Here is a 26014-nt window from a genome sequence, read left to right on the forward strand (position 1 = left end):
TTCACCGGCCAGGCTTATATCAACTTGAAATTTCCACCAATGTTCTGAATGTTTTATTTCTGATAGTTTTGAGTATTTTTTTTCTCTGGCATTATCAGAACTTCAGAATGTAAGGGCTGTTGATATTCCTTTCCACTTTGGGTGTAACTTGGTTGTTTGATCAAATTTCATGTAGGGTACTCTCTTCACATTGATGAATCCCAAGATTTCTGCTTGCATTTTGCATTGTCCCGATACAGTCTTTTGCTTGAAGATGGAGGGTAGGGTATCCTTTCCCCACGTTGTGATCTTCAGGATGACTTCCAAGATCAACAGGTTACTGAATATCTCACTGAATATCTCGTATTTATTAGTTATCTCCTTAGTTGGAGATTAATAATCAGACCAACTATCTTAGAAAGTCTAGAAAAGTTTTGTGGTTTAAATAAAAATTAACACAAAGCGAAAACTTAAGGGAGAAATGAGACCAGATAACTCATAACTATATCCACAAGTACACAAGATTCAATTTAGTCGAGAAAAAGGAGTATTATAATGCCCAATTCAAGTATTTCTATTATATATGACAACAGGGGTGGAACAAAAAAAAAATAATAGACAAGGAAAAAGAAAGGGTTAATAGGCCAGAACATCACCACCTTTGGCCTAAATGCAAGAAACAGCACAACCTTAAACGGGTGCAAAGCGTAGCACCGACTTAAAGGTGGGGTGCAGTAAATAGCATAAATGACGTCGGACAACGGAGATTCTACCGGAGCTAGGGAATCTCCATTATTTTAATAATTTTGTAAATTCCTCCCCTTTTTTTTAGTAAATCACGTGCCTCCTTTTTTTTTCCCTCTTCTACTTTAATTGCCAACTCCATTTTAAATCCCCTTTTCTCAATTATCAGAAACCCTAAATTACCAAATCTCAATTAATAAAAATCCCCAATTCTCTCTCTTCTCTTCTTCTTTAACTGCCAACCTTCATCATGGTTGAAAGGCATCGGAAAGTTCACTGCCACCATGGGTTGCCAGCCATGGTGCAAACTGTGAGCAAGAGAAATGGGAACCATGGCAGACGGTTCCATGGGTGTTCAAAGTGGAAGGTGAGGTTGAATTTTTTTTAAAATCAATTCATATTAACCATTTTTATGTAATTTCATCTTTATTAACCATTTGAAATCAATCCATTTTTATCAAGCACACACATTTATTTCAAGCAATCAATCAGCTACACATGTTTCAGACCTCTTTAATTTCATCTAACTTAACCCTAATTATCACATCGCATATTAGAGAATTACCCAAATTTAAAAAAATTAATGTAGGCAAACTCACCAAGTTGAAGTTCTAATTTTGATTCGTGCGCAGAGAATCTTTTGCTCTTCGTCTTCCTTGTCTCAAATGGCGAATTCCAAAAGTTGAAAGGTGCATAAAATAGCCTATAGAAGAAGAAGAAGAAGAGAAGAGAGAGAAACAGAAAAGAGATGGAAAGGAGGGGGGAAAAAGGAGGCAAGTGGCTTACTAAACAAAAAGGGGGAGGGAATTAACAAAAATATTAAAATAATGGAGATTCCCTAGCTCCGGTGGAATCTCCGTTGTCCGGCGTCATTTATGCTATTTTCTGCACCCCGCCTTTAAGTTGGTGCTACGCTTTGCACCCGTTAAGCTTGTGTTGTTTCTTGCACTTAGGCCAAAGGTGGTGTTGTTCTAGCCAATTAACCCAAAAAGAAAAGAAAAAGGGGTATAATAACCATGTTCAGGGGGAATTGTTTATGATATATCCTTGGATATCTCACTTTGATGCCTATGTTGAAGAGATCAAGTATGTTGATTTATGTGTTAGAATTTCTATTGAATTACTTAACTTTGATTCAGTTGGCTGTAAATAATGTAGGTTATTTGATTTAATTGGATGCTAGATTAATGCTTAGGCATAAGATTTGCTTTGCTCGTGCTTGTGTTAGGGTTGATATTTCTAAACCACTGTTCGAACTTGGAATATACTGAGATTACTCAAGCTGGTAGGATTAGTTGTGGGTATGTAATTTGGTATGAAGCTTTCTCTGGTGGATGTTCTTTTTGTGGCTGTAGTGATCATTGTATTGATGACATACTCTTATATCTCTTCCTCAAAGAGAGGTGAAAATTATGTTGATGAGACATCCTAAGAAAAAGTGGATAGTTGAGTTCATTCAAAGTGCTACTAGTCAAGTCAAGCCTCTATCCACAGTTGAGCAAGCATTAATGGTGGAGGCTAGGCCTAGACACATTGTTAGACCTCAACCAGTTGCTGTTTCTAATATCAAGCGTGTTGTGTACGAGGAAAAATTTCCAGTCAATTCCTTTAGTGGTGAGAACATAAAAAGTGTGGGTGCTAGTGGAATTGTTTTTAGAGATATACCTGAGTCTATTCATTCTTAATGTTATTCTCTTTCATTGCCTACTGTAAGCAGAAAAGGTAATGGGGTGGTTGTTTCACACCCCACTATTGAGGTGATTTCCACTTATAATGAGTTGGATGATGTTGATGTGCCGGTACCTCCTCTCCTATTGGCTCTGATAGTAGAGCTTTGAATCCATAAGCTATTGCTTCTGTTCAATCTGGGGTTGATGATGATACCTATATTTTGGACTAACATGTTGATCATAAGATCATGGCTGGTTATATATCTCAACAAGAATTCTCTTTTTACTCTATTAATTCTGAGACCTCAATCATTAAACTGATTAAGGATCGGGGTTGAAGGGACTAGCCTTCCTGACAACTGTTGAGCTTCTAGTTCTGCCAAGAGGAGGAAGTGTGAATCTGATGAAGAATTTGTAACATTAAGCCTGAAGAAGGGTAAAACTTATCCAAGTTATGTATACCACCTGTTATTGATTTATGAATGTTTAATTTGTTTTTAGAATATAAGGGGCAGTTTGAGGTAGGCATGTTCATGGGAGGTTAACGTTCCGAAACAACATTTCGGTTCGCTCTTTATGCGAACCGTAATCGTTTAGACCAGTCACCGCTTAATCGGTTAACCGTTTTTTGGTACGTTTTTTCGGTTAACCATTAACCGTTATTTAATTTATACTATTATGTTTTACTTAATGTACTATATATTTTCAATTTTTTGTGCATATATTTTAATATTATTGTATATACTCTAATATAAAATGTATTATAAAGTGGATAACAAATCCATTGAAAAATATAAATAACACGAATAATTCACTTCATTTTCTAGTTATAGTGTTTATATTAGTACTAGAGTTTTCAAGTAATTACATACTTTTCCTAATTGTTGTAACTTAGGTACAAATATTAGAATTAATGTAATTAATAAAGATGTTTCACAACAATTAAATAGAGAAAAATAATATTTCGGAATTTCAGTTAATCGTTCACTCAAAAATCATAACCATAACTGTACCGTTTCACCGTTAATTTTATCGGTTCGGTAACCGTACCGTTGAATTTTTTTTATTGTTACTGTAACCACCCATTTACACCGATTTTTCGGTATTTGGGTACGGTTTTTCGGTTTCGATTTTTTATGAACACCCCTAAGTAAGGCGCATCTTGTTATGGAGGAAGTTAAAGATTTTTGAAAGTATAATAAGGTTTCATGTCATGATGATTTGTGAAACCAAAGTGTCTTCTGCTCCTTCACATGTGTAAAACATAGTGGGTTTCACCATTATGACTTCTTCCCTTCTTTTGGTATGACATGTGGTATGTAGGTTCTATGGAAAGTTATTCCTAGTAATCCTTTTTTGTTAAATGTGGAATTAAAATTTGCGCGATTTATGGTATGCAATGTTAAAATATTTTCTTTGGACTGTCAATTTAAAATCATATTTATTTATGTTCCTCCAAATCATAGTCAGAGTTTGGAGTTTTGAAATGAGTTAATTGATTATGTGCAAAATTTAGCTTGTCGATAATGTTATATTAGGCGACTTTAACAAGTTAAGTAGTCATAATGACAAATTAGATGGGCCAAAATCTTATATATATGTATTAATTGCTAAAAAATAAGATTTAATTTAATATTCGGTATGGGAATATACTTAGACAACTCTGACTTATGGAAGGTAAATTGAAATATGTTCACGGAAAAATAGGAGTAGAATCTAGCCGCCCTAAGCCTATCTCGTTGCTAGAGGTGTCAATCTGGGTCACTGGCTGGGTTTGGGTTGACCCAAGCTGGGTAGGAATAATTTGGGTCGGAATAATCTGGGTGACACTGTGTCATGGGTCGGAACTGGGTGGGTCGGGTGAACTTGGGTCGGGTGAAACTGGGTGAGAGGATCTCGGAACTGGGTCGGAAATGGGTCGGGTGAGACTGGGTCGGCCGGTATCTGGGTTGGGTGAATTTGGGTCGGAATGGAATAAGGTGAAGTCGGTCCAAATCGGCTTTCGGAATGACTTGGGTCGGAAGAAATCGGCTTTCGGAATAACTTGGGTCGGAAGAAATCGGCTTTCGGAATGACTTGGGTCGGAAGAAATCGGCTTTCGGAATGACTTGGGTCAGAAGAAATCGGGTTTCGGAATTACTTGGGTCGGAAGAAACCGGCTTTCGGGTTACTTGGGTCGGAAGAAATCGGTTTTCGGGTCACGTGGGTCGGAAAAAATCGAAATCGGAATAACTTGGATCGAAAGAAATCGGGTTTCGGAATTACTTGGGTCGGAAGAAATCGGCTTTCGGGTTACTTAAGTCGGAAAAAATCGATATCAGAATAACTTGGGTTGGAATAATACGGCTTTCGGAATTACTTGGGTCGGAATAAATCGGCTTTCGGGCTACTTGGGTCGAAAGAAATCGATATCGGAATAACTTGGGTCGGAATTACTTGGAACGACTAAATATCGAACCGGCGGCTCCGTGACGTATTGATTTGGGTCGAGATTGTTATAAACTTATAACATGTGGATGTGGATTGACGTATTGTGATATTGTGGTATAGATTATAGTCATTATACTTTATACTTATAGTGGTATATTATAGTAATCTGTAATTATACTGATATTTTGAATTGTGATTGAGTCATTGTTGTGAATTTTTTAATAATACATTGAATCATTAATATTTTGATACTTATATTACTAATTTGAAATGTTACTAAAGTAAGACTTATAACTTATAAGTTATACTTATAATCTTATATTATTGGGCCATTCACCATTATTAGCTATTGGTAATTGGTCTATTGCCTAAGTTACTAAGTATCACTCATTAGTTATTTACTTATTTAGTTATTCTCATTCATGATTGCATATGTATTCAAGTAACAAGTAACAACTAACATCTAACAAGTAAGTGAGTAACAACTAACAACCATAAGGATTATTTATTATAGACTTATAGTGTTAGGGTTAATAGACTATTAAACTTAAACATTTTGTTATTAGTTAGTGACTTACTCACTCTCAAGTCTGAATCAGTTACTATTAGTTATTCACTTATTTAGTTATTCTTATTGATGATTGCATAAGTATTCAAGTAACAAGTAACAAGTAACAAGTAACATCTAACAAGTAACAACTAACAATTAACAATGATCAACGTTAATCACTTATCACTTAATCGAATATGTCAACATATCATATGAAAATGATACATAATCAAACACTATGTTAGTAGAGGATGAACATGATCGAATTTCATGTAAATGTGACTATGTTTTTTTAAGTTAATCGTCTCTAAGTTAATCGTATAACTCAGTAGATTGGTTCAATATAACAATGTTTCATTTAAGTTAATCGTCTTTAAGTTAAATTCATATTGAAACTCAAAACATCTAATTTGAATTGAAACAAGTTAATATTGGATTAGATCGATGTATCGATGTAAGTCGATTAGCTAATTCAAGACGGCGTAAGTTGTTAATTGTTACTAAGTATAAAAATACTAATTAATTGATAATCGATAAAGTGATAACATATAGTGATATTACAAAGTTAACACAATAGCACGCAAGTATCAACAATAAGACATAATTTAAATTGTAAATGCAATAATTAAGACATTAAGTCCTAAATCATACTATCGAGCCATCGACAATAATCGACTAATTGTTACCGTGTTACGTCTTACATGTTAACATTAAATTAATCCCTAATTACCGCATATAACATGTTCACATATTTTTAAATTATAAATTTAGATAAATAATTTCTTAAAAATCAATAATACTAATTTAGTTTCGAATGTTTCTAATTTATAGTAATACTAGTAATTTCTAAAGTTAGTAAACTAATAATATTAGAACTAGAAATTAGAATACTCAAATCATAATAATATCAAAATACAATACTAATTTATTAGTACTTTAGGCTATTTATTTTTGTTTGAGGGAAATACCATTGATTTTAAAAAGATGAAAATCCAACCATTGATTAAGTTAGCAATCCATGTGATTGACCACTCTCAATTCTCATTGGTTAAAAAATAATGTCAAAGATTATGAATTAGGACCATTGATTTGAGAAAGATCAAAATCCAACCATTGAATCAAATTCCTTTCTAACCCTAAACCCCTCCCCCTTCCTTCCCATCCTCATTCCTCAGCCTCCCTCACTCTCACTTCTACCTCTCCAACCGACTCATACTCCTCCCTCTCATGGTAGATTCTCCTTCGACTTTCTCTCTCATGCACCTCTCATGGTACATCTCCTTCAAGCTTCGTTCGCGGTTGCGGTCGTTCAAGCTTCGCACGCAACTCTCGCACACACGCACCACAACCTTCGAACATCGTCGCCCAGCCCCCAGCAGCGTCGACTCAACGCTCGTCGCACAAGCCCTCGTCGCGCGAACCGCTCGCCCAGCCCTCATCGCACGAATCGCAAGGTTGGGTTCGCGATTGCGGTCGTTCAAGCACCGTTTCATCCATTACTTTTCCTCTTCTTTTCTTTTTTTTTTTGTCTTAGATCTTCACTTCTTCGATTCTTGTTAATATATTTTTTTCTTCTTCTTTGCTCTTCTCTTCATCTTGTTTAATATTCTATTTTTCTTCTTCGATTAAGATGTTAGTAAAATTAACTGAACTTTTTTTTTCTTTGTAATTTTAGATCTTGTTATATTTTTGCAATGAACTAATGTAATTGTGAAGTAATTGGATTTTACCCAGATTTATACATTTATTTAATGAAGTTCGAATGTGATATTTTTTTATTTGCTTTGATATTTGTAGATTTATGCTTGATATTTTTTTATTTGCTTTGTGAAGTTTAATAGTTCTTAGATTTCAGAATTTCAGTTTTCTTGTTTGGTATTTTTTTGGAATCAATTTGGTGTATAGATCTGATTTGAGATTAATGGAATCAAGAAACTTTTGTTGAATCAAGTAACTGTGTGTTCGTTTTTGCTTTTAATTTTTACCAATTATTGATGATATTGACTATTGTGTAGTATGATAGTAGCATTTAGAATTTTGGTGATACTCATACTATGATTCTTTTGGCACTTGATCATGAGTTTCGCGATGGACGATGGTTAGTTCAATTGTAAATAAATATGATGGATTTTTATATTGTTTTTTTTTTCTTAACTGTATGGGTTTACTTGGGTCGAAATGGCTTGGGTGAGGTCGGGTTTAGTTGGGTCGGGTGCTAACAGGGTTGGGTCGAAATTAGGTCGGTGATAGCTGGGTTGGGTCACAACTGGGTCGGTGATAGCTGGGTTGGGTCACAAGTGGGTTGGTGATAGCTGGGTTGGGTCACAACTGGGTTGGGTGGTAACTGGGTTGGGTGGTAACTGGGTTGGGTGATAACTGGGTGGGTTTAACTGGGTCATTGGCGGGTGAAGTTGGGTGCGGGTTATTTTGGGTCGGAAACAGGTTGGGTCAGGTCGTTATTCACGGGTGCAACTGGGTATGGGTAAAACTGGGTCGGCCCAACTCAAGTTGGGTTACTAATTCCACGGGTTAAACTGGGCACGGGTGAATGCTGGGTCGGAATGGGTCGGCTTTCCAATCGACCACTCTCGGCTCGGAACAGGTTGGGTCTGGGTCGCATGCGGGTTCACCCGTGGGTCGGCCCAGTTTTTGACACCTCTACTCGTTGCTAAAGATTCTATCAGCTAAGCAAGCTATGCTACTTGAGTTTCAAGATACTTAGGGCCTGTTCTCTTCAGCATAAAACAGCTGAACTGAACTGATCTGAACTGAAGTGAACTGAAGTGAACTGAAATGAATAGCAATATGTGAGAATAAAATTATTGTCAAGAGCTGAACTGAACTGAACTGGTCTGAACTGAACTGATCTGAACTGAACTTAATTGAACTGAACTAAACTGAACTGAAAATAAGTTGGGGAGAACAGATCCTTATTGGAAATTAAAAGCTAAGGGTCTGTTCTCCCCATCTTATTTTCAATCAGCTCAGTTCAGTTCAGTTCAGCTCTAATAAGTTCAGTACAGTTCAACTCTAATCAGTTCAGTTCAGTTCAGCTCCATTCTTTTATAACCATTTTGTTAAATATTATTATTATGTTGGTATAATTTATTATTATTATTATTATTATTATTATTATTATTATTATTATTATTATTATTATTATTATTATTATTATTATAGCTTTACTCATTATTATTACTATTATTATTAGGAGGAACATGATTTAGGTCAAAGCACAAATAAACCCACGTTTTTTAGCCCATAAACCAATCAAATCGCATCAAGACGGTTTATGATGTAATTTTCGCGGTCCAACCCAATCATTATTTTTATTACTAATTATTATTATATTATTAAATTTAATTATTAAAATAGTAAAATTAATTTACTTCGTAGATATTATTGTTATTACATATCATCATCAAGTATTAATATATTAACACAAATAATATAAAATAATTATTATTAATTATCATTATTATCATTAATTATTATTATTAATAATTTATGATTATTAATATTATTTATTCATAACTATCATTTAAAAATATCCAAAATATTATTATTATTATTCATTATTATTACTTATCATTATAATAATTATTTAATATTCATATTATTATTTTTTAGATATTATTTATATATTTATTACATTCAATTTAATTCAATTTAATTCAATTCAATTCAATTCAGTTCAGTTCAGTTCAACTCAGCTCCAATCAGTTCAGTTCAGTTCAATTCAATTCAGTTGTTTCATGCCGAAGAGAACAGGCCCTTAGTCCAATCACATTAAGCTAAGCGACTCAAATACGAAACGTTATCAAGCTTGTGCCCCGATAAAAAGAAATCGTAACCTTATTATGACAATCAAGAATGATCAAGATGTAATAGTTTCAGATCCTAGATTACTGGAGGATTATTTCAAGTGAGGACAACCAATTTTTATTTGCGGAAATTTTCATGGATGAAGTTAAGAATGCAGTTTTTTATTCGGCTCTTGATAAATCACCATGACCCGATAGTTTTCCACCTTTTTTCTTTCAAAAGTATTGGTTTTTAGTGGGTAATACAGAGTTTAAAACAGTTAAAACTTTTTTACATTATGAAAGCTTTTAAAAGAAGTAAATTATACAATTATTACTCTTGTTCCTAAAGTTGAAGTTTCTTCTAATTTTAATCATTTTTCGTCCTATTAGTTTGTACTCTACAGTTTATAAAATCAAATCTAATTATGGAGAACCGTCTTAGAATAGTTTTAGGAAAAGTTATTCATCGTTTACAAGATGCTTTTGTTACAGGATATCTTTTTCAAAATAATGTTTTGCTAGCTCATGAGGTGTTTCACTCTTTTAAGAATAATAAAAGGAGGAAAGGTTGGTTAGCGACTAAATTAGATATGAAAAACGCTTATGATAGATTAGAGTGGAACAACATATTAAAAGTCTTTTAGAAATTGGGGTTTTGTGATCAATGGCAGGTTTGGATAAAAGAATGCGTAACTATAGTTGTAATAACCAGAAAAAAAAAATATTAGTAAGGGATCAAAGGTTAAAGTATTGTTATAAGATAAACTAGTCCCTAAGATTTTATATACGTTATTTTGTCGTTTATATGATTATTTTAGGTGAAGTTATGTGTTTCCTTGGCTTTGTACATTTGCTCAGGGAAAGTTATATGTGCATACATATATCATTTATATTAACATTATAGTTTATAAAGTACTTTAAGGGTCAAAGATTAATAAAATTATCAATTACTAGTTTATGAGCTTATAAATATATCTAGTTAGATTTATAGTAAGTACTACATAAACCTATAATGCTCCAAACTTATAAATGGTTAACCTAATGACTAACATTATTTAGTCTTTAGAATCGTCATTAATAATTTTACCTAAGGACAAACAATCGCTACCCATTTTCAGACAATACGTAAAATACAATATTTGTATGTTTCGAATTGAGTAACTTTATGACACTTGGTCATTACTAATAGGTTTTAGTAAAAGAAAGATGTCAATCAATTACGTAACCTTGCCAGTAAATACCTAGGCATACCTAGTCTAAATAGGTTTGCTTAAATGTAGGTTTTGTAGTTAGCCAGCAAAAAAAAAAAAAAAGTGAAACCTTAGTAAATACGAAATTCTCTACGTAAGTTTTGTAGGCCGCAACTCATACACTATAAATAGCATGAAGCTATTCAGCATTTTTTTTTGAGTTAAGTAAGAACCAAAAAGAAAAGAAATAGAAAGAGAGTGTAAAAGTAGTAAGTTGAAAATTGGGTACGTACCATCAATATTATCAGGTACATTCCTGAATACCCCTTCTTAATGTTATTTTGCTATAATGTATTGTTATATTGATCTTTTTAGATAAATTATTAGTAATAGTTTTGCCTTAATAGTAAAGGTATATTGTGATTTATAAAGTGTGTTTATAATGCAAATGGTATTTGTCACATTATGATTTTATATAAGGTGATTTTAAAAAGATTATCATATGTGCTAATAATAAAGATGTTACTATGATAAAATAAAATGGAGGTTCGTGGTGGAGGAAAGATGTTAAAATGGAGGTTTGTGGTTTGTGTTGGAGAAATGAATTATATACGGAGTGACGTACGTCATTGTAGGGGTGTGCACACGGAAGTATCAGGAGAGGCTAAAGGCCTGAAAATATTATCCGGAGTGACGTACGTCATTGAAGGGGTGTGCACACGAGATTTGTCGGAGAAACTAAACCAGATAATGTTATGCAATTATAACTGATTATTTTATATAATTATCTGCAAGGTGTTTTTACATGGTATTGAGAATGTACTTAACCCTTTTGGGTTGACTGTTATAGAATGTTTTGTTTTCATGTACCAGTATCGGAAATGGGCAAGAGTGAGAAAAAAAAAACTTAGGATTAATATACTATATGGTGTTAACTTATGTTTTATAATATTAGTATCATATTTTAGGTTCTTTTCGCCTTGTATTTCTTTTATTAGGAATACGACAGTAATGTCCTGTAAACTTTTTATATCCTATAATAAATAAAGATGTAATATTTGGTTCGATCCTGGTACTGGCATTTAATGTTCTTTTATTAGAATTATATAAATTACAAGGGCGTTACAGTTTGGTATCCGAGCTACTTTTAAAATAATATAATATTACTAATAAAAGTAAATGGAATAAAATATTAATAATTATATTAGTAACCTATTTGAGAGAAAGGGTTGGGGTATTGATAGTTTATTGCTTATTGAAGCTATCTCATGATATTTATAATGTGTTTTATTATCTTAGAATGGCAGGACCAATTGTTCCACAGGCACTAACGATGGATCCTGACTATAGTGTCATCGATCACATCAACCGTTTAGCAAGAGCTATAGATGCATTTAATACTCACTTCCATGAATATGGAATTACTGCACCTTACTTTTCTTTTGCTCTAGTTGAAACTCTTCCAATGAATGCTCCGTGGGATTCCTTTAAGAATAAGTATCGTGACCTGATAGTTAATGGGTTTTCGAATCGGGAAAAATACTTAAGGTTTGGATTAGGAAGACCAAGATGGACCCCGACTTTTGAAGAATTATCAGGAGAATTGCTAGCTTATGAGAGGGACCACATGGTATTTGTCTCAGATAATGAGTCAGAATCATGTGGAAGTATTGATCTCAATAAGGACCAGGATACACCAGGAAAGGATGGCGACGAGTAAGGAAGATATCAACCTGAAGAAACGCTTTTATATATTAGGTGTTAACCATTTTTGTCTGTATAATATGTTGACACTCGGCTTAAGATGATGTAGGGTGCATATTTTGTTGCTTTCACCCTATCGGATGGTTGAATAGAAATAGGTTTGGTTAATGTACTGACTGTATAATTTCATGTATATATATACATATATATATATGTATGCATATATATATATATATATATATATATATTATATATATATATATATATGTATATATAATAATATATTATATATATATATATATATGTTATATATATATGTATGTGTATATATATATATATGTAGTGTATATATATATATATATATATATATATATATATTATATATATATATATGTATGTATATAATTATATGTATGTATATATATATATATGTATGTATATATATATATATGTATAATATATATATATAGTATATATATATATGTATGTATATTAATATATATGTATAATATATTATATGTATATATATATATATATGTATCTATATATATATGTATACATATATATATATACATATATATATATATATATATATATATAGGTGTGTTTGTTTGCTTATTATACTCCTATTCATTTCACAAATGCTATACTAACCTAATTATAATACAATTTTAACTTCAATCTTTTATGTATTTAGGATAATGGAATCTGCAATTAACCACTCTACACAAGAAAATAACCAGTTCCAGACCATGATAACGGAGAGGGAAATGTTAAGGAAGTCACATCACTTTTATTTGAAATGCTTAAAAACAACAGAAATCATGAAGAAGAAGAAAGTGAAGGTATTTTAGAAAAATGGCCAGTTATAATCCTAAAACCTACGACGGAAAACCTAACCCTGTAGAATTTGAGGATTGGGCAAGTATGGATAAATTGTTTGATGCTATAAATTGTCCTGAAAAATGGAAAGTAGGATTTGCTGTTTATTATCTAGTTGGGCAGGCAGATCTATGGTGGGAAACTGTGAAGGAAAGGAGAAATAATGAAGATTTCGGATGGACTCAGTTGAAGGATCTTATGAGAGCAAAATTTTACCCATCAGCCCTGAAAAGACAAAAAGAGGAAGAATTTAATCAATTAGAGCAAGGCAATAGGTTGTTATGGATTATGCAGCAAAGTTTATGGAATTGTCCCGATTTGCACCACACCTGGTAGCAACTGAAGAGTTAAGAATGAATAAATTTGAGAGAGGTCTTAATTGGGAACTCGTGACCGACTTTCCACCCATAATTGTCATAGCTACCAAGAGATGTATGATAAGGCATCAAATGCTGAGAGAATAATTAGAGAAAGAGAGGCAGAAGATGTAGTGTATAAAAGGAAGTGGGAAGGAACACGTACTACAAATAGAAATTTTCAGAAAAGGCCTAATATCGGGAATGCAAAACCCTTTGTACCTCCAATCACTATCCAAAACCCCCTTGTGCCAAATGTGGTTATTTCAACCATTCAACTGAAAAGTGTAGGTTTGCAAATAATCGTTGCTATACTTGTGGGAGTACAAGTCACTTAAGAAAGAATTGCCCGTTAGAGAGAGGTAGAATGCCAAATGCAAAAGTAACTACACCTAATCCCTACACCTCAAAACCTACCTTAGATATCAAGGTGAGCTATCCAACGTCCAAATCCAACTTTTGGTCGTATGTTTATGATAAATCCACAAGAGGTCATAAACTCAAGTGAAGTAGTTACGGGTAACATTTCTATACACTCTTTCCCGATACATGTTTTATTTGATACCGGGGCATCCCATTCGTTTATATCCATTAACATGTCTAAAAACTTTACTTTGGATCCTAGTGAGCCAAATTTAGAATTTTGCATTAGCCTCCCTACAGGAAATATCATCCCATGTCAAACAATATATAAAAATTGTCCTTTAAGCATAGAGGGAAATATATTTCATGATGACCTAATTCAATTTGACCTTAAGGGATTTGATGTTATTTTAGGAATGGATTGGATGAATAAACACCGTGCTATAGTAGACTGTCAAAAACAATCTGTAACTTTAGTAAATTCTGAAGAAAAGATAGTCACATTTCAGAATAATAAGACAAAACTAGAATCTAGAATCATCTCTTTTCTTCAAGCACAAAAGATGTGAGACAAGGTTGTGAAGGATACCTTGTGATGTTATTAGTACTGAAAAATCTGAACTTAAAATTTCTGACATCCCTGTTGTTAGAAAATTCCAAGATGTCTTTCCTGAAGAAATTGTAAATATGCCTCCGCAAAGAGAAATTGATTTCACTATTGAGTTAGTACCTGGGGTAGCACCTATCTCAAAAGCACCATATAGGATGGCACCTGCAGAATTAAAGGAATTAAAGATACAACTTGATGAGTTATTGGAAAAAGGATATATTAGACCAAGTACGTCACCGTGGAGAGCACCTGTTTTATTTGTAAAGAAAAAAGATGGAACCCTAAGGTTATGTATAGACTATAGAGAACTTAACAAGATGACCATTAAAAATAAATATCCTTTGCCTCGTATTGATGACCTTTTTGACCAATTACAAGGTGCGTCAGTATTCTCAAAGATTGACTTACGATCTGGATATCATCAATTAAGAATTAGACCTTTAGATATTCCGAAAACTGCTTTTAGAACAAGGTACGGGCATTATGAGTTTCTTGTTATGCCTTTTGGTCTTACCAACGCCCCAACTGTATTTATGGATCTTATGAATAGAATTTTTAGACCTTATCTAGATCATTTTGTTATTGTGTTTATTGATGATATTTTAATATATTCCAAAGATAAGAGGAAGCACGAGGAACACTTGGAATAGTTCTAGAAACTTTAAGAAAGAACCAATTATTTGCAAAGTTTAAAAAGTGTGAATTTTGGTTAGATAAAATAGCGTTTCTAGGACATGTTGTGTCCAGAGAAGGTGTGCAACACTAGGGGAAAAAACATAAAGGGCTGCGCAGGAAGGGCTGCGCTTTTCGTAAAAGCGCAGCCCTACTAGTGAAGGGCTGCGCTTATTTAAAAAAGCGCAGCCCTACTAAGCAGAAGGGCTGCGCTTATTTAAAAAAGCGCAGCCCTTCACTAGTAGGGCTGCGTTTTTTAAATAAGCGCAGCCCTTCTGTAGGTAAGAAGGGCTGCGCTTTTAAAAAAGCGCAGCCCTACTAAGTGAGGGCTGCGCTTTTTAAAAAAAGCGCAGCCCTTCACTAGTAGGGCTGCGCTTTTTTAAAAAAAGCGCAGCCCTTCCTGAAAAAATTTGAAATTTCGGAATCGCGGGCTTTGAAATATTGAGCGGGGATTCGTCAAATATATTATCTCTCATTCTCTCTCCTCTCTCACGTCCCTCATTATTCCTTTCCTCCTTCTCTCTATCCTCTCTTCTCCTCTCAAATCTCCCATAAACATTTGCGACAAAAACCTTGAAATGATTTGCACTAAACATGGCGACGGAGTCCGATTGCCTATTGTGATACCTTTTCGGAAGCGGAACGAGCCAACGAGTCAAACTCACCGCTATGCTGTGATGTTTAGGCTTTTTAAGCCATCCGAGTTCGTTTAAGCCTCCAAATAGCCATTTTAAGTTTTTCCGAAATTTTTTTTTTCCTTAAATTATGTATTTGGGTTTTGTTTTATGTATTTAAACATTATTAGGTTGTAGTTCTTGTATTTTCAGATCTATAATGTTCTTGTATACTTCTCTTTGTTTATATGTTTTGATTAATGTTCTTGTATACTTCTCTTTGTTTATATGTTTTGATTAATGTTCTTGTATATTTCTCTTTGTTTTGATTAATGTTCTTGTATACTTCTCTTTGTTTATTTTGATTAATGTTATTCTTGTATGCTTCTCTTTGTTTATTTTGATTAATGTTCTTGTATACTTCTCTATCTATATAATTTCTTGTATTTTCATCTTTGTTTTGATTAATGTTCTTGTATACTTATTGTATACTTCTCTTTGTATATTAGTTTTTGTTCCTTTTTTTCATTTTCGTTTCATTCTTTTTATTGTTTTGGGTTTAGTATTTTCGTTTCGTTTCTCTTCTCTTCTGTTTAATTTCAGAAAATGTGAGATTATGAGTAAAAAAATGACAAAAAAAATTTTTTTTTATATTTTTTTTTTTGGTAGGAAGGGCTGCGCTAGTTAGGAAAAAGCGCAGCCCTTTAGCCCAGAAGGGCTGCGCTTTTTCTTAACTAGCGCAGCCCTTCTGGGCTAGAAGAGCTGCGCTTTTTCCTAACTAGCGCAGCCCTTCTAGCTTAAGGGCTGCGTTTTCTAGCGCAGCCCTACTTAAAAAGTGAAGGGCTGCTACTGAAAGGGCTGCTGTCAAAAAGCGCAGCCCTACATGCCTTTTTTAGCGCAGCCCTTCTTCATTTTTCCACTAGTGCAAGTAGATTCCCAGAAAGTAGAAGCAATCATTAATTGGCCTCGACCCACTAATGTGTCAGAAGTGCGAAGTTTCCTAGGGTTAGCAGGATACTACCGTCGATTTGTGGAAAACTTTTCCCGAATTGCTCAACCTATCACAAACCTAATAAGAAAAACAACAAAGTTTGAGTGGAGTGACAAGTGTGAAGTAGCATTAATTCCAAGAACTGAAATTTCGTCTTACCACAGCTCCAATTCTTATTCTTCCTAGTGGTACCGAAGGTTTAGAAATATATAGTGATGCCTCCAGACAAGGGTTGGGATGTGTGCTGATGCAACATGGGAAAGTGATAGCTTATGCATCTCGTCAGTTAAAACCACACGAGCAGAATTACCCTACCCATGACCTTGAACTTGCTGCCATTATTTTTGCATTGAAAATTTGGAGACATTATCTATATGGGGTTAAGTGTAAAATTTACACAGATCATAAAAGCCTTAAATACATCTTCACTCAGAAAGATATAAACATGAGACAACGAAGATGGTTAGAATTTATAAAGGATTATGAATTGGATATTCAATATCACCCTGGAAAGGCTAATGTGGTAGCTGATGCTCTTAGTCGGAAAAACTACACTACCCTTAACTTACTTACGAAAGTATGTTGAAGAGATCATTAGACCTCATGGAGTACCTAGCTCTATTGTGTCTGATCGAGATTCTCGATATGTGTCTAAGTTTTGGCAAAAGTTACAAAAAGCATTGGGTACACAACTGAACATTAGCACAGCCTTTCACCCAGCTACAGATGGCCAGACTGAGAGAACAATTCAAACTTTAGAAGACTTGTTACGAGCTTGTGTTCTAGAATTCAAAGGTTCATGGGAAAAGCATTTGCCATTAATAGAATTTTCCTATAACAATAGTTACCATGCTAGCATTGATATGGCACCTTATGAAGCTCCATATGGACGAAAATGTAGAACCCCTTTATCTTGGAGCGATATAGATGAATCAAAGATAATCGGACCTGAAATGATACAAGAAACATCTGACAAGGTTCGAATCATTCAGGAGAAAATGAGAACTGCACAGAGTCGTCAGAAAAGTTATGCTGACCTTAAAAGAAGACATGTAGAATTGTCAGTAGGCGAGTCAGTATTTCTAAAAATTTTCCCTACCAGAGGAGTAGTGAGGTTTGGCAAAGCAAGAAAACTTCGTCATAGATACATTGGGACATTTGAGATTATCGAGAAAATTGTAAGCGTAGCTTATCGATTATCACTCCCTAGTGAATTTTCTCGAATTCATGATGTATTCCACGTTTCACTTTTACGCCGATATATACCAGACCCATCCCATATTATTACTATACTCCCTGTTCGAGTTGGAGAAGATTTGACTTATGAAGAGCAACCTGTTCAAATTTTAGATCATAAAGATAAAGTACTACGCAACAAAGTAATTCCGTTGGTAAAAGTGTTATGGTCTAATCACATCGAAACAGAAGCTACATGGGAAGTTGAACAGGATATGCGAGACAAGTACCCACACTTATTTTAAGGTAATTTAACTTTAAGTTTCGAGGATAAAACTTCTTTTAAAGAGGGGATAATGTAATAACCAGAAAAAAAAAAAATATTAGTAAGGGATCAAAGGTTAAAGTATTGTTATAAGATAAACTAGTCCCTAAGATTTTATATATGTTATTTTGTCGTTTATATGATTATTTTAGGTGAAGTTATGTGTTTCCTTGGCTTTGTACATTTGCTCAGGGAAAGTTATATGTGCATACATATATCATTTATATTAACATTATAGTTTATAAAGTACTTTAAGGGTCAAAGATTAATAAAATTATCAATTACTAGTTTATGAGCTTATAAATATATCTAGTTAGATTTATAGTAAGTACCACATAAACCTATAATGCTCCAAACTTATAAATGGTTAACCTAATGACTAACATTATTTAGTCTTTAGAATCGTCATTAATAATTTTACCTAAGGACAAACAATCGCTACCCATTTTCAGACAATACGTAAAATACAATATTTGTATGTTTCGAATTGAGTAACTTTATGACACTTGGTCATTACTAATAGGTTTTAGTAAAAGAAAGATGCCAATCAATTACGTAACCTTGCCAGTAAATACCTAGGCATACCTAGTCTAAATAGGTTTGCTTAAATGTAGGTTTTGTAGTTAGCCAGCAAAAAAAAAAAAGTGAAACCTTAGTAAATACGAAATTCTCTACGTAAGTTTTGTAGGCCGCAACTCATACACTATAAATAGCATGAAGCTATTCAGCATTTTTTTTTGAGTTAAGTAAGAACCAAAAAGAAAAGAAATAGAAAGAGAGTGTAAAAGTAGTAAGTTGAAAATTGGGTACGTACCATCAATATTATCAGGTACATTCCTGAATACCCCTTCTTAATGTTATTTTGCTATAATGTATTGTTATATTGATCTTTTTAGATAAATTATTAGTAATAGTTTTGCCTTAATAGTAAAGGTATATTGTGATTTATAAAGTGTGTTTATAATGCAAATGGTATTTGTCACATTATGATTTATATATAAGGTGATTTTAAAAAGATTATCATATGTGCTAATAATAAAGATGTTACTATGATAAAATAAAATGGAGGTTCGTGGTGGAGGAAAGATGTTAAAATGGAGGTTTGTGGTTTGTGTTGGAGAAATGAATTATATACGGAGTGACGTACGTCATTGTAGGGGTGTGCACACGGAAGTATCAGGAGAGGCTAAAGGCCTGAAAATATTATCCGGAGTGACGTACGTCATTGAAGGGGTGTGCACACGAGATTTGTCGGAGAAACTAAACCAGATAATGTTATGCAATTATAACTGATTATTTTATATAATTATCTGCAAGGTGTTTTTACATGGTATTGAGAATGTACTTAACCCTTTTGGGTTGACTGTTATAGAATGTTTTGTTTTCATGTACCAGTATCGGAAATGGGCAAGAGTGAGAAAAAAAAAACTTAGGATTAATATACTATATGGTGTTAACTTATGTTTTATAATATTAGTATCATATTTTAGGTTCTTTTCGCCTTGTATTTCTTTTATTAGGAATACGACAGTAATGTCCTGTAAACTTTTTATATCCTATAATAAATAAAGATGTAATATTTGGTTCGATCCTGGTACTGGCATTTAATGTTCTTTTATTAGAATTATATAAATTACTGGGCGTTACAATAGTTCCATTTTCACTTTTAGTCAGTGGGATTCATGGAAACGTTTTATCTCTTCTAGACAGTGGCGTATCTAGGAATTACGGGATGGGGGTACGGATGAGAAAAATCAAATAAAACAAAATACAATACTTGAGTTGAGTTACGACTAAAAATTCAAATCAAAATACAATGACAATATCAATTAATGATTCAAATTACAACTAATTTAAAACGACAAGATACATAAGTTTCAAAGGATAAGTAGACATATCATTAGATATTAATACCAAAGTTCCTTGTTTCAAATTACATTTCACAACAAATAATTCCAAATTCAACTAATTTCAATTCATAACCTCTATTTCAATTTTACAATTTCTAATCCCTAATTTCAATTCAAGTAATCTCAATTTCAATTCAAGTAATCTCTAATTTCAATTCAAATAATCTCAATTCCATATTTCACAATTGCACAACATTTAAATTTCATTTTCATAATTTCTTATTTCAATTTAAAATATCAATTCACATCAAAATGAGAAGTCAATAATTTATAAATTAGCATAAATAAAGAAAAATTAAAAAAAAAAAAGAAAGTGGCGACCTACTGGCTACTGGCAACGGGAACTAGTTCTGTCGTTCTGAACGCCTTCTGGCTTTTGAGTTCTGGCGATGGCGAGTGTAGCCGTGGGCGGTGGCGTCGTGACGACAAGAAGAACTCCGGCAAAGTGGCGACAAGAAATCAAGAACTCCGGCAGGCGGCAGAGCCACAGTCGGCAGGGGCGAAAAAGAAAGAGAGAGAAAAGAGAAAAGAGAAAAGATAAAGTTTAGACTGACTAGAGGAGAGAGAAAGAAGGGGAGTAGGGACGCGTGAGTGGAGTAATGAGGAGCGTTTTTTTCTGTCAGTCTTGGGCAACGTTTATTTTATTTTTCTTTTTGAAAATGGGGGTACAGCTGTACCCACTGTACCCCCTGTGAATCCGCCCCTGCTTCTAGAGGTATCTGTCATGTTAGATCCTTTGTCGCCATATATTTTTATTCTGTGTGCGAAAATTCTTGTCCGAGAACTCCATAAAGCTAATATTATAGGTTCTAAGACTATTGGTGTCAAATTAGGACACTCTAAATGTAATATCCTAAAAACATAACTATGCTTAAATCAATTATTAGTTATAATTATCACTAATTTGACAAAGATTTAAAAATTTTAAATTACCGTGTTAAACATAAATTATTAGTTATTGTAAAAAGGGGTTATTATTTTAGGTTTAAAATAACATAGATAAAAAAAAGATTAATTCTATTCTTTTATTGAACCCATTAGACAAGAAAATATTATACTTCCTCCGTCCTTTATTAGTTTATCACTTTACCGACTTTAACTTATAACACTATTCATCTTTATTACTTTGACCATCATTTGTACTTTATATGTAAGGAAAATATAATCATGTGTGATATTGTTTGATTCGTGTCAATATGTAGGTTTGGAATATTAAATTTTTATAATTTTTACAAATACATAATTAAAGGTATTATTACTCAAAATTTTACATAAATAAATATGAAAAGTCAAAAAAAATTAACTAATAAAGGACGGAGGGAGTATTTAACTATCACAGCTACATACAAATATGGTTGAAAGTTGAAGCAAGGAACAATTTTCTGATTTTATAAATTAAAAGAAAAATAAAGAAAATATTATAAAAATTGAAAAGTTCACTTCCATATTCTTCCACCTCTCTTCTTCCCTCATATGACAAACATGCCAAACTTTTCATCAGTTTTCTCTTTTCCCCAAGCTGCCAACCCACACTGCCACACATACTCTTTCTAAGTCAACAATGGCAGAAATTTGCCCCGCAATCATCATTATTTCACCTCCATTTTGTTTCCCTAAAACCATGTCTAAGTACGAAAAAGGCTTGGTAACCAACGGTTTGAGTCCAAAAAAGACTCAAACACCCAAAATAAAACACAATGGTACCATTATAACCAGACATTGGTATCAAATTGTTATCAGAACTGGTACCAAGGTATCAATATTTTTGGAGAATGGTACCATTATAACCTAGCATTGGTACCAAGCAAATGTCAGCCACATGCGCGTGAAATTTTCCAACGCATAAAATAACCAAATTACCCTCGTTTGAGTCCCCTTAAGAGACTCAAACGGTTGGTTGCCAAGACAAGCTCGTCTAAGTACCCAGTAAAATGTTAGCTTTGAAAAACTCAACCAAAAAACAAAACAAACTTCACCTCTCAATTACCTTCTCTCAGCATCACCACCTATCTCACCAGGGCACCACCTCGGTGCGCCAACCACCAGAACTTAGCCAGCGACGCGCCATTATACCCCGCAGCCCGACGCTCTCTGTTTCTCTCTCCCCTCTGTTTTGGCCTTCTCCCCCACACTCCACAGCACCACCTGCCAGGCTGCCACATTTCGAGCCACCGCATTACCACAGTTCCCCTTCCACCGCCTTCAGTTGACCACCTGCACCACCACCAGCGCCCTGCAGCAGCCTGTCGCCCCTGTTTCCCCTCTCCTCTTTCTCTCGCGCTGCTCGTCTTGCTGGCTGCTCCCGCCGGAGCTCCAGCGCTCGAAGTGCCGGCCTCGTCGCACTCCAACCTCGCTGCCCAGCTCACCGGAGTTCGAACTCCGCCCTGTGACGCTTGTCTTTGCTGATCCAAGTGAGCAGAGGTATGAACCTCTAACCTATTGGTTCTGATATTAGTTTTGTACTTCAGCCCAAATATTAAATGTTAGTTAATAGGAGTATTAGTTTCGGGCCTTAGAAAATTCTATTAAAACAAAGGTTAGGTGTTGGGCTAAAAGTTGGAAACTGATTTGATTCAAGTTGGGTTAAGAACATATCTTATTGTTGCTATAACTAAGTTATGAACTTTTAACATTAACTAAATCATGTCATTTGTAAATGTTATGCTAATGTGAATTGTTAATTTTAATAATATACGTTCTTTATTAATCTTAGGAACTTAATACATGATCTATGAATTTGTAGATTAAAGGATTCTAATGACCTTAGTTAATGATATAATAAGTATAAACTAGAACTATAAAATTATTACTTCACTAGTTCTCATACTACTCCCTTATATTTAAGTGAAACTATTGAGTCAGACCGTCTGACCCAATAGGTTCTGTCGGACGGGCTGAACCTAACTTAACGCGCGGGTTTTTTTTGATATCTCATAGTTATTTTGTTCAGTTAATTTTTTTTATTTGTTTCTTTTATTGTTGTTCTTGTTTCATTTGTTTTTTTGTCTGTTTACTTTGTTGATTTTTTTTGCTTTTATTGTGATGGATGTTGTTGTCATTTAGTAGCTGTATTGATTTCATTTAGTTAAGTATTTTTTCAGTTGGTATTGTTGTTTTATCATTTCGTAGTGTTTATGTTGTTTTTCATTTTATTTGTTTTGTTGTTTCATTTAGATATGTATTTCTTTCATTTTATTATATTTTTATTTCAGTTGATGCTATCTTTGTTTCACTTACATATTTTTTTTGGTGTGTTTTACTTGTTGTTTTGTATCATTCACATATGTTTTCCTTTCATGTGATGTTGTTTTTCTTTCATTTAGACATTTCTACCTTTCATTTGGTATTTTTGATTTTGTTTTTCTTTGCTTTTTTGATGTTTTCAGTTGATTATTGTATTCTTTCAGTTGATTCTTGTATTCTTTCAGTTGTTGTTTAAATTCTTTCAGATTGTTATTGAATTGCTTAATTTATTTATTTGGTTTGTTCAATGATTCATGTGATTTTTTTATGTGTTTCAGTTGTTTAGTATTTAGCTTCTAGCTTCTTTGGTATTTACATATTACTACATTTCTTTTGGTAATGGTGTATTTGTTTTCAGTTGATGTGTTTATTTGGGTGTTTGGTTTGTTTATGTTTCAGTTTGTTGCTTCTTTTTTCATTCAGGTTTCATTTAGTCTTATTATTTTTTCAGCTTGTGTTGTTTTTCTTTCATTTGGTCTTCTGTGTGTGACGTCCGACGAGAATTGTTTGTCATACAAGTCTGACACAATACCATCTCTATATATAATAACTTGGTTTATTAGTATAGTATGATTAAATAATATTATGGAAAATCGATAAATTAAATGATAATAAACTTGTTTAATGACAAGTTAATGCGAAGCCATTGTTACAAGTATAGTTTAATAATGACTATGGACTCTTTTATAACAATTTCTAATTAGATTATTATGGTGAAGCTAAAGGCTCTAATTTAGTAATATATAATATATATAATTAGTAGTAAACGATTAGTTTATGTCAACCTTGCACTCACATGGTTTTCACTTTAACTTACTAATAACTAAATGAAGTAGTTATAGTATCGAGTTATAATATGATTTGTAAATATAACTAGTTATTAGGCCCGGGTTATGCCCCGGGTAAGAAAATTTTTATTTATTAATATTGTACTTTGATATGATATCACTAATTACAACTTGGTCTAGTGGTTAAAACTTTAGTACATGAACTTGAGGTCACGGGATCAAAACCTATACCATGCAATTTCTATTTTTTTTTATTGTACATGGATTACATGAACTAAAACTCCCTAGGGAGAGCGCCACGTGGCACCGTTCCTGGTTTGCGCACGCCATTTAATATATTAGTATAGATTGGTTAATAATAATGGAGTTTCGATAGAAAACATTTTTAATTACTCCACTTATTAGCTAAAGGAGCCACTTTAATAAGTTAAGAATAACTTGAATAATAATGAATTTTAATTATGAATTTTTTTGTAACTTTAAGTAACAAGTATGATTGTATAAGAACATAACGAGTCATATAAATATAATAAGCTCTAAATAATACTAAGACTTAAAGATTAAGTAACTAAATATTTATTAATATCGCTATTTTTGACTAGATCAAAAAGGATAAAGAATATTACAAGCCTCCCCATCTATCAAGGTTGTTAAGTAGGAATCCAGGTAACGTCTACTTCTAACACTCGCACTCCCCTTTCAACTATATATGTTTTATGATACTTTATACGATTTTTCTGCTCTGTTACTTATGGTGTGCGGCATATAAAATATTGCTTTATGTAAATGATGTTTATAAATGATTTGATTCTATGAAATATGATGACTTTGATTTTACGGAAATACGATTACGATTACGTTTAATATTTACGATTACGATATGTAATGTAATTATGATACGTAAAAGAAATAAAACATAATAAAGTTAAGTGAGAGTGTATTATGTTATGTCGGGTCGTGCACGTACCTTATGGCGGCAACACCGTCTTCTGATGGGGGACAACATCGTAGGTGGCACCCGCATTATGGCATCATGCCATCTTCTAATGGGGGACAATGTACTCGATGACTCTGTGATAAGTGCGTTTCTAACGCACTTTATGAGCTCCTTTAGCTTGGTTTGATCCTCTTTATTCCTTATTTTGTTCTCTATTTCTTTTCAGTTGATCATTGTTGATCACTGTGGCATTTTGCTAGATTTTCGGTCAATTTTGACTGAATTTCTAGTACATTTGCTTTCACCGTGGTATCCTGTGCTTTGATGGCAGGTGTGACCTTTTCTGAGGTCAAGAGTTGGGAGACACGACATAAGGCGGGAGTTTTGAGGAGCTTGCACGCGCAAAAATGGAAGAAAGAAAGTGTGAGTTGAGAGCTTTGTGCGTCCGCACAATCTTAGAAGTGCCCGCACTCATTGGTGCCCCCGCACCACTCTGCAAATTGATTGCCTAAAAATCAGTAAACCAGGTGCGCCCGCACCATCCTGCGGTTTTTGGACCCTAGTAAACAACTTTGGTGCGCCCGCACCACTTACTCCCGTCAGAAATTTTTTAAGGCTCAAGCCTAATTAAAACAAGGAGTTGATTAGTTTTATTCTTATGGTTTATTCTATAGATTAGAGAGGATATTAGGATTCTTATTAGAGAGAAAAACACTTTTTTTATTCTTAGATTTGAGATCCATATATTAAAGTTGTTGATTTTCTACACTTTCAAGGTAACTTTCATTAATTTAATTTCAAAATTTCCAGTTTTTATTCTCTCTTTTCATTGTTATTCTTTGTTCATCCCTATTATTAGATCTCATATATTGTAGTTTCTTAATTTTTTTTTATTAGAATTATTATCCGTTAATCATGTTTAGTCCTAGATTAGTTATAAATTTCATGTTTTATTGCTTAGAATTCATGATTAGTGAGTAATCTCCTATCTAGGATTAGGGTGAAAGTATGGATTAGAGTTTACATGTATTATTAATGTGATTATGATGATTTAAAGATGATTATGTGTAACAC

At 33.4% G+C, this 26014-nt stretch overlaps 1 protein-coding gene and 1 long non-coding RNA gene across 2 annotated transcripts; both read left to right on the forward strand.

Annotated features, from left to right (window-relative positions):
* Nucleotides 1-12931: 12931 nt before the first annotated feature.
* Nucleotides 12932-18042, forward strand: LOC130589906 (uncharacterized). The gene is made up of 2 exons (XM_057391536.1): nt 12932-13230; nt 17406-18042. Exons 1-2 carry the CDS (start codon nt 12932-12934, stop codon nt 18040-18042), a joined length of 936 nt encoding a protein of 311 aa, XP_057247519.1.
* Nucleotides 18043-21412: 3370 nt separating this feature from the next.
* LOC125492252 (uncharacterized) lies at nt 21413-25759 on the forward strand. The gene is made up of 2 exons (XR_007268736.2): nt 21413-22393; nt 24606-25759. It is a non-coding gene; the product is annotated as an uncharacterized LOC125492252 (long non-coding RNA).
* The last annotated feature ends 255 nt before the right edge of the window (nt 25760-26014 follow it).

The sequence above is a fragment of the Beta vulgaris genome, chromosome 8 (assembly GCF_026745355.1).
Source record: "Beta vulgaris subsp. vulgaris cultivar EL10 chromosome 8, EL10.2, whole genome shotgun sequence".
Lineage (NCBI taxonomy): Eukaryota > Viridiplantae > Streptophyta > Magnoliopsida > Caryophyllales > Amaranthaceae > Beta > Beta vulgaris.

What these genes read in the sequence shown, in the direction of transcription:
- LOC130589906 (XM_057391536.1), top strand. Translation starts at nt 12,932, where the DNA reads ATGGCCAGTTATAATCCTAAAACCTACGACGGAAAACCTAACCCTGTA. An exon ending in CAATTAGAGCAAGGCAATAG is followed by an intron (nt 13,231 to 17,405) that starts GTTGTTATGGAT and finishes CTATAACAATAG; the next exon opens with TTACCATGCTAGCATTGATA.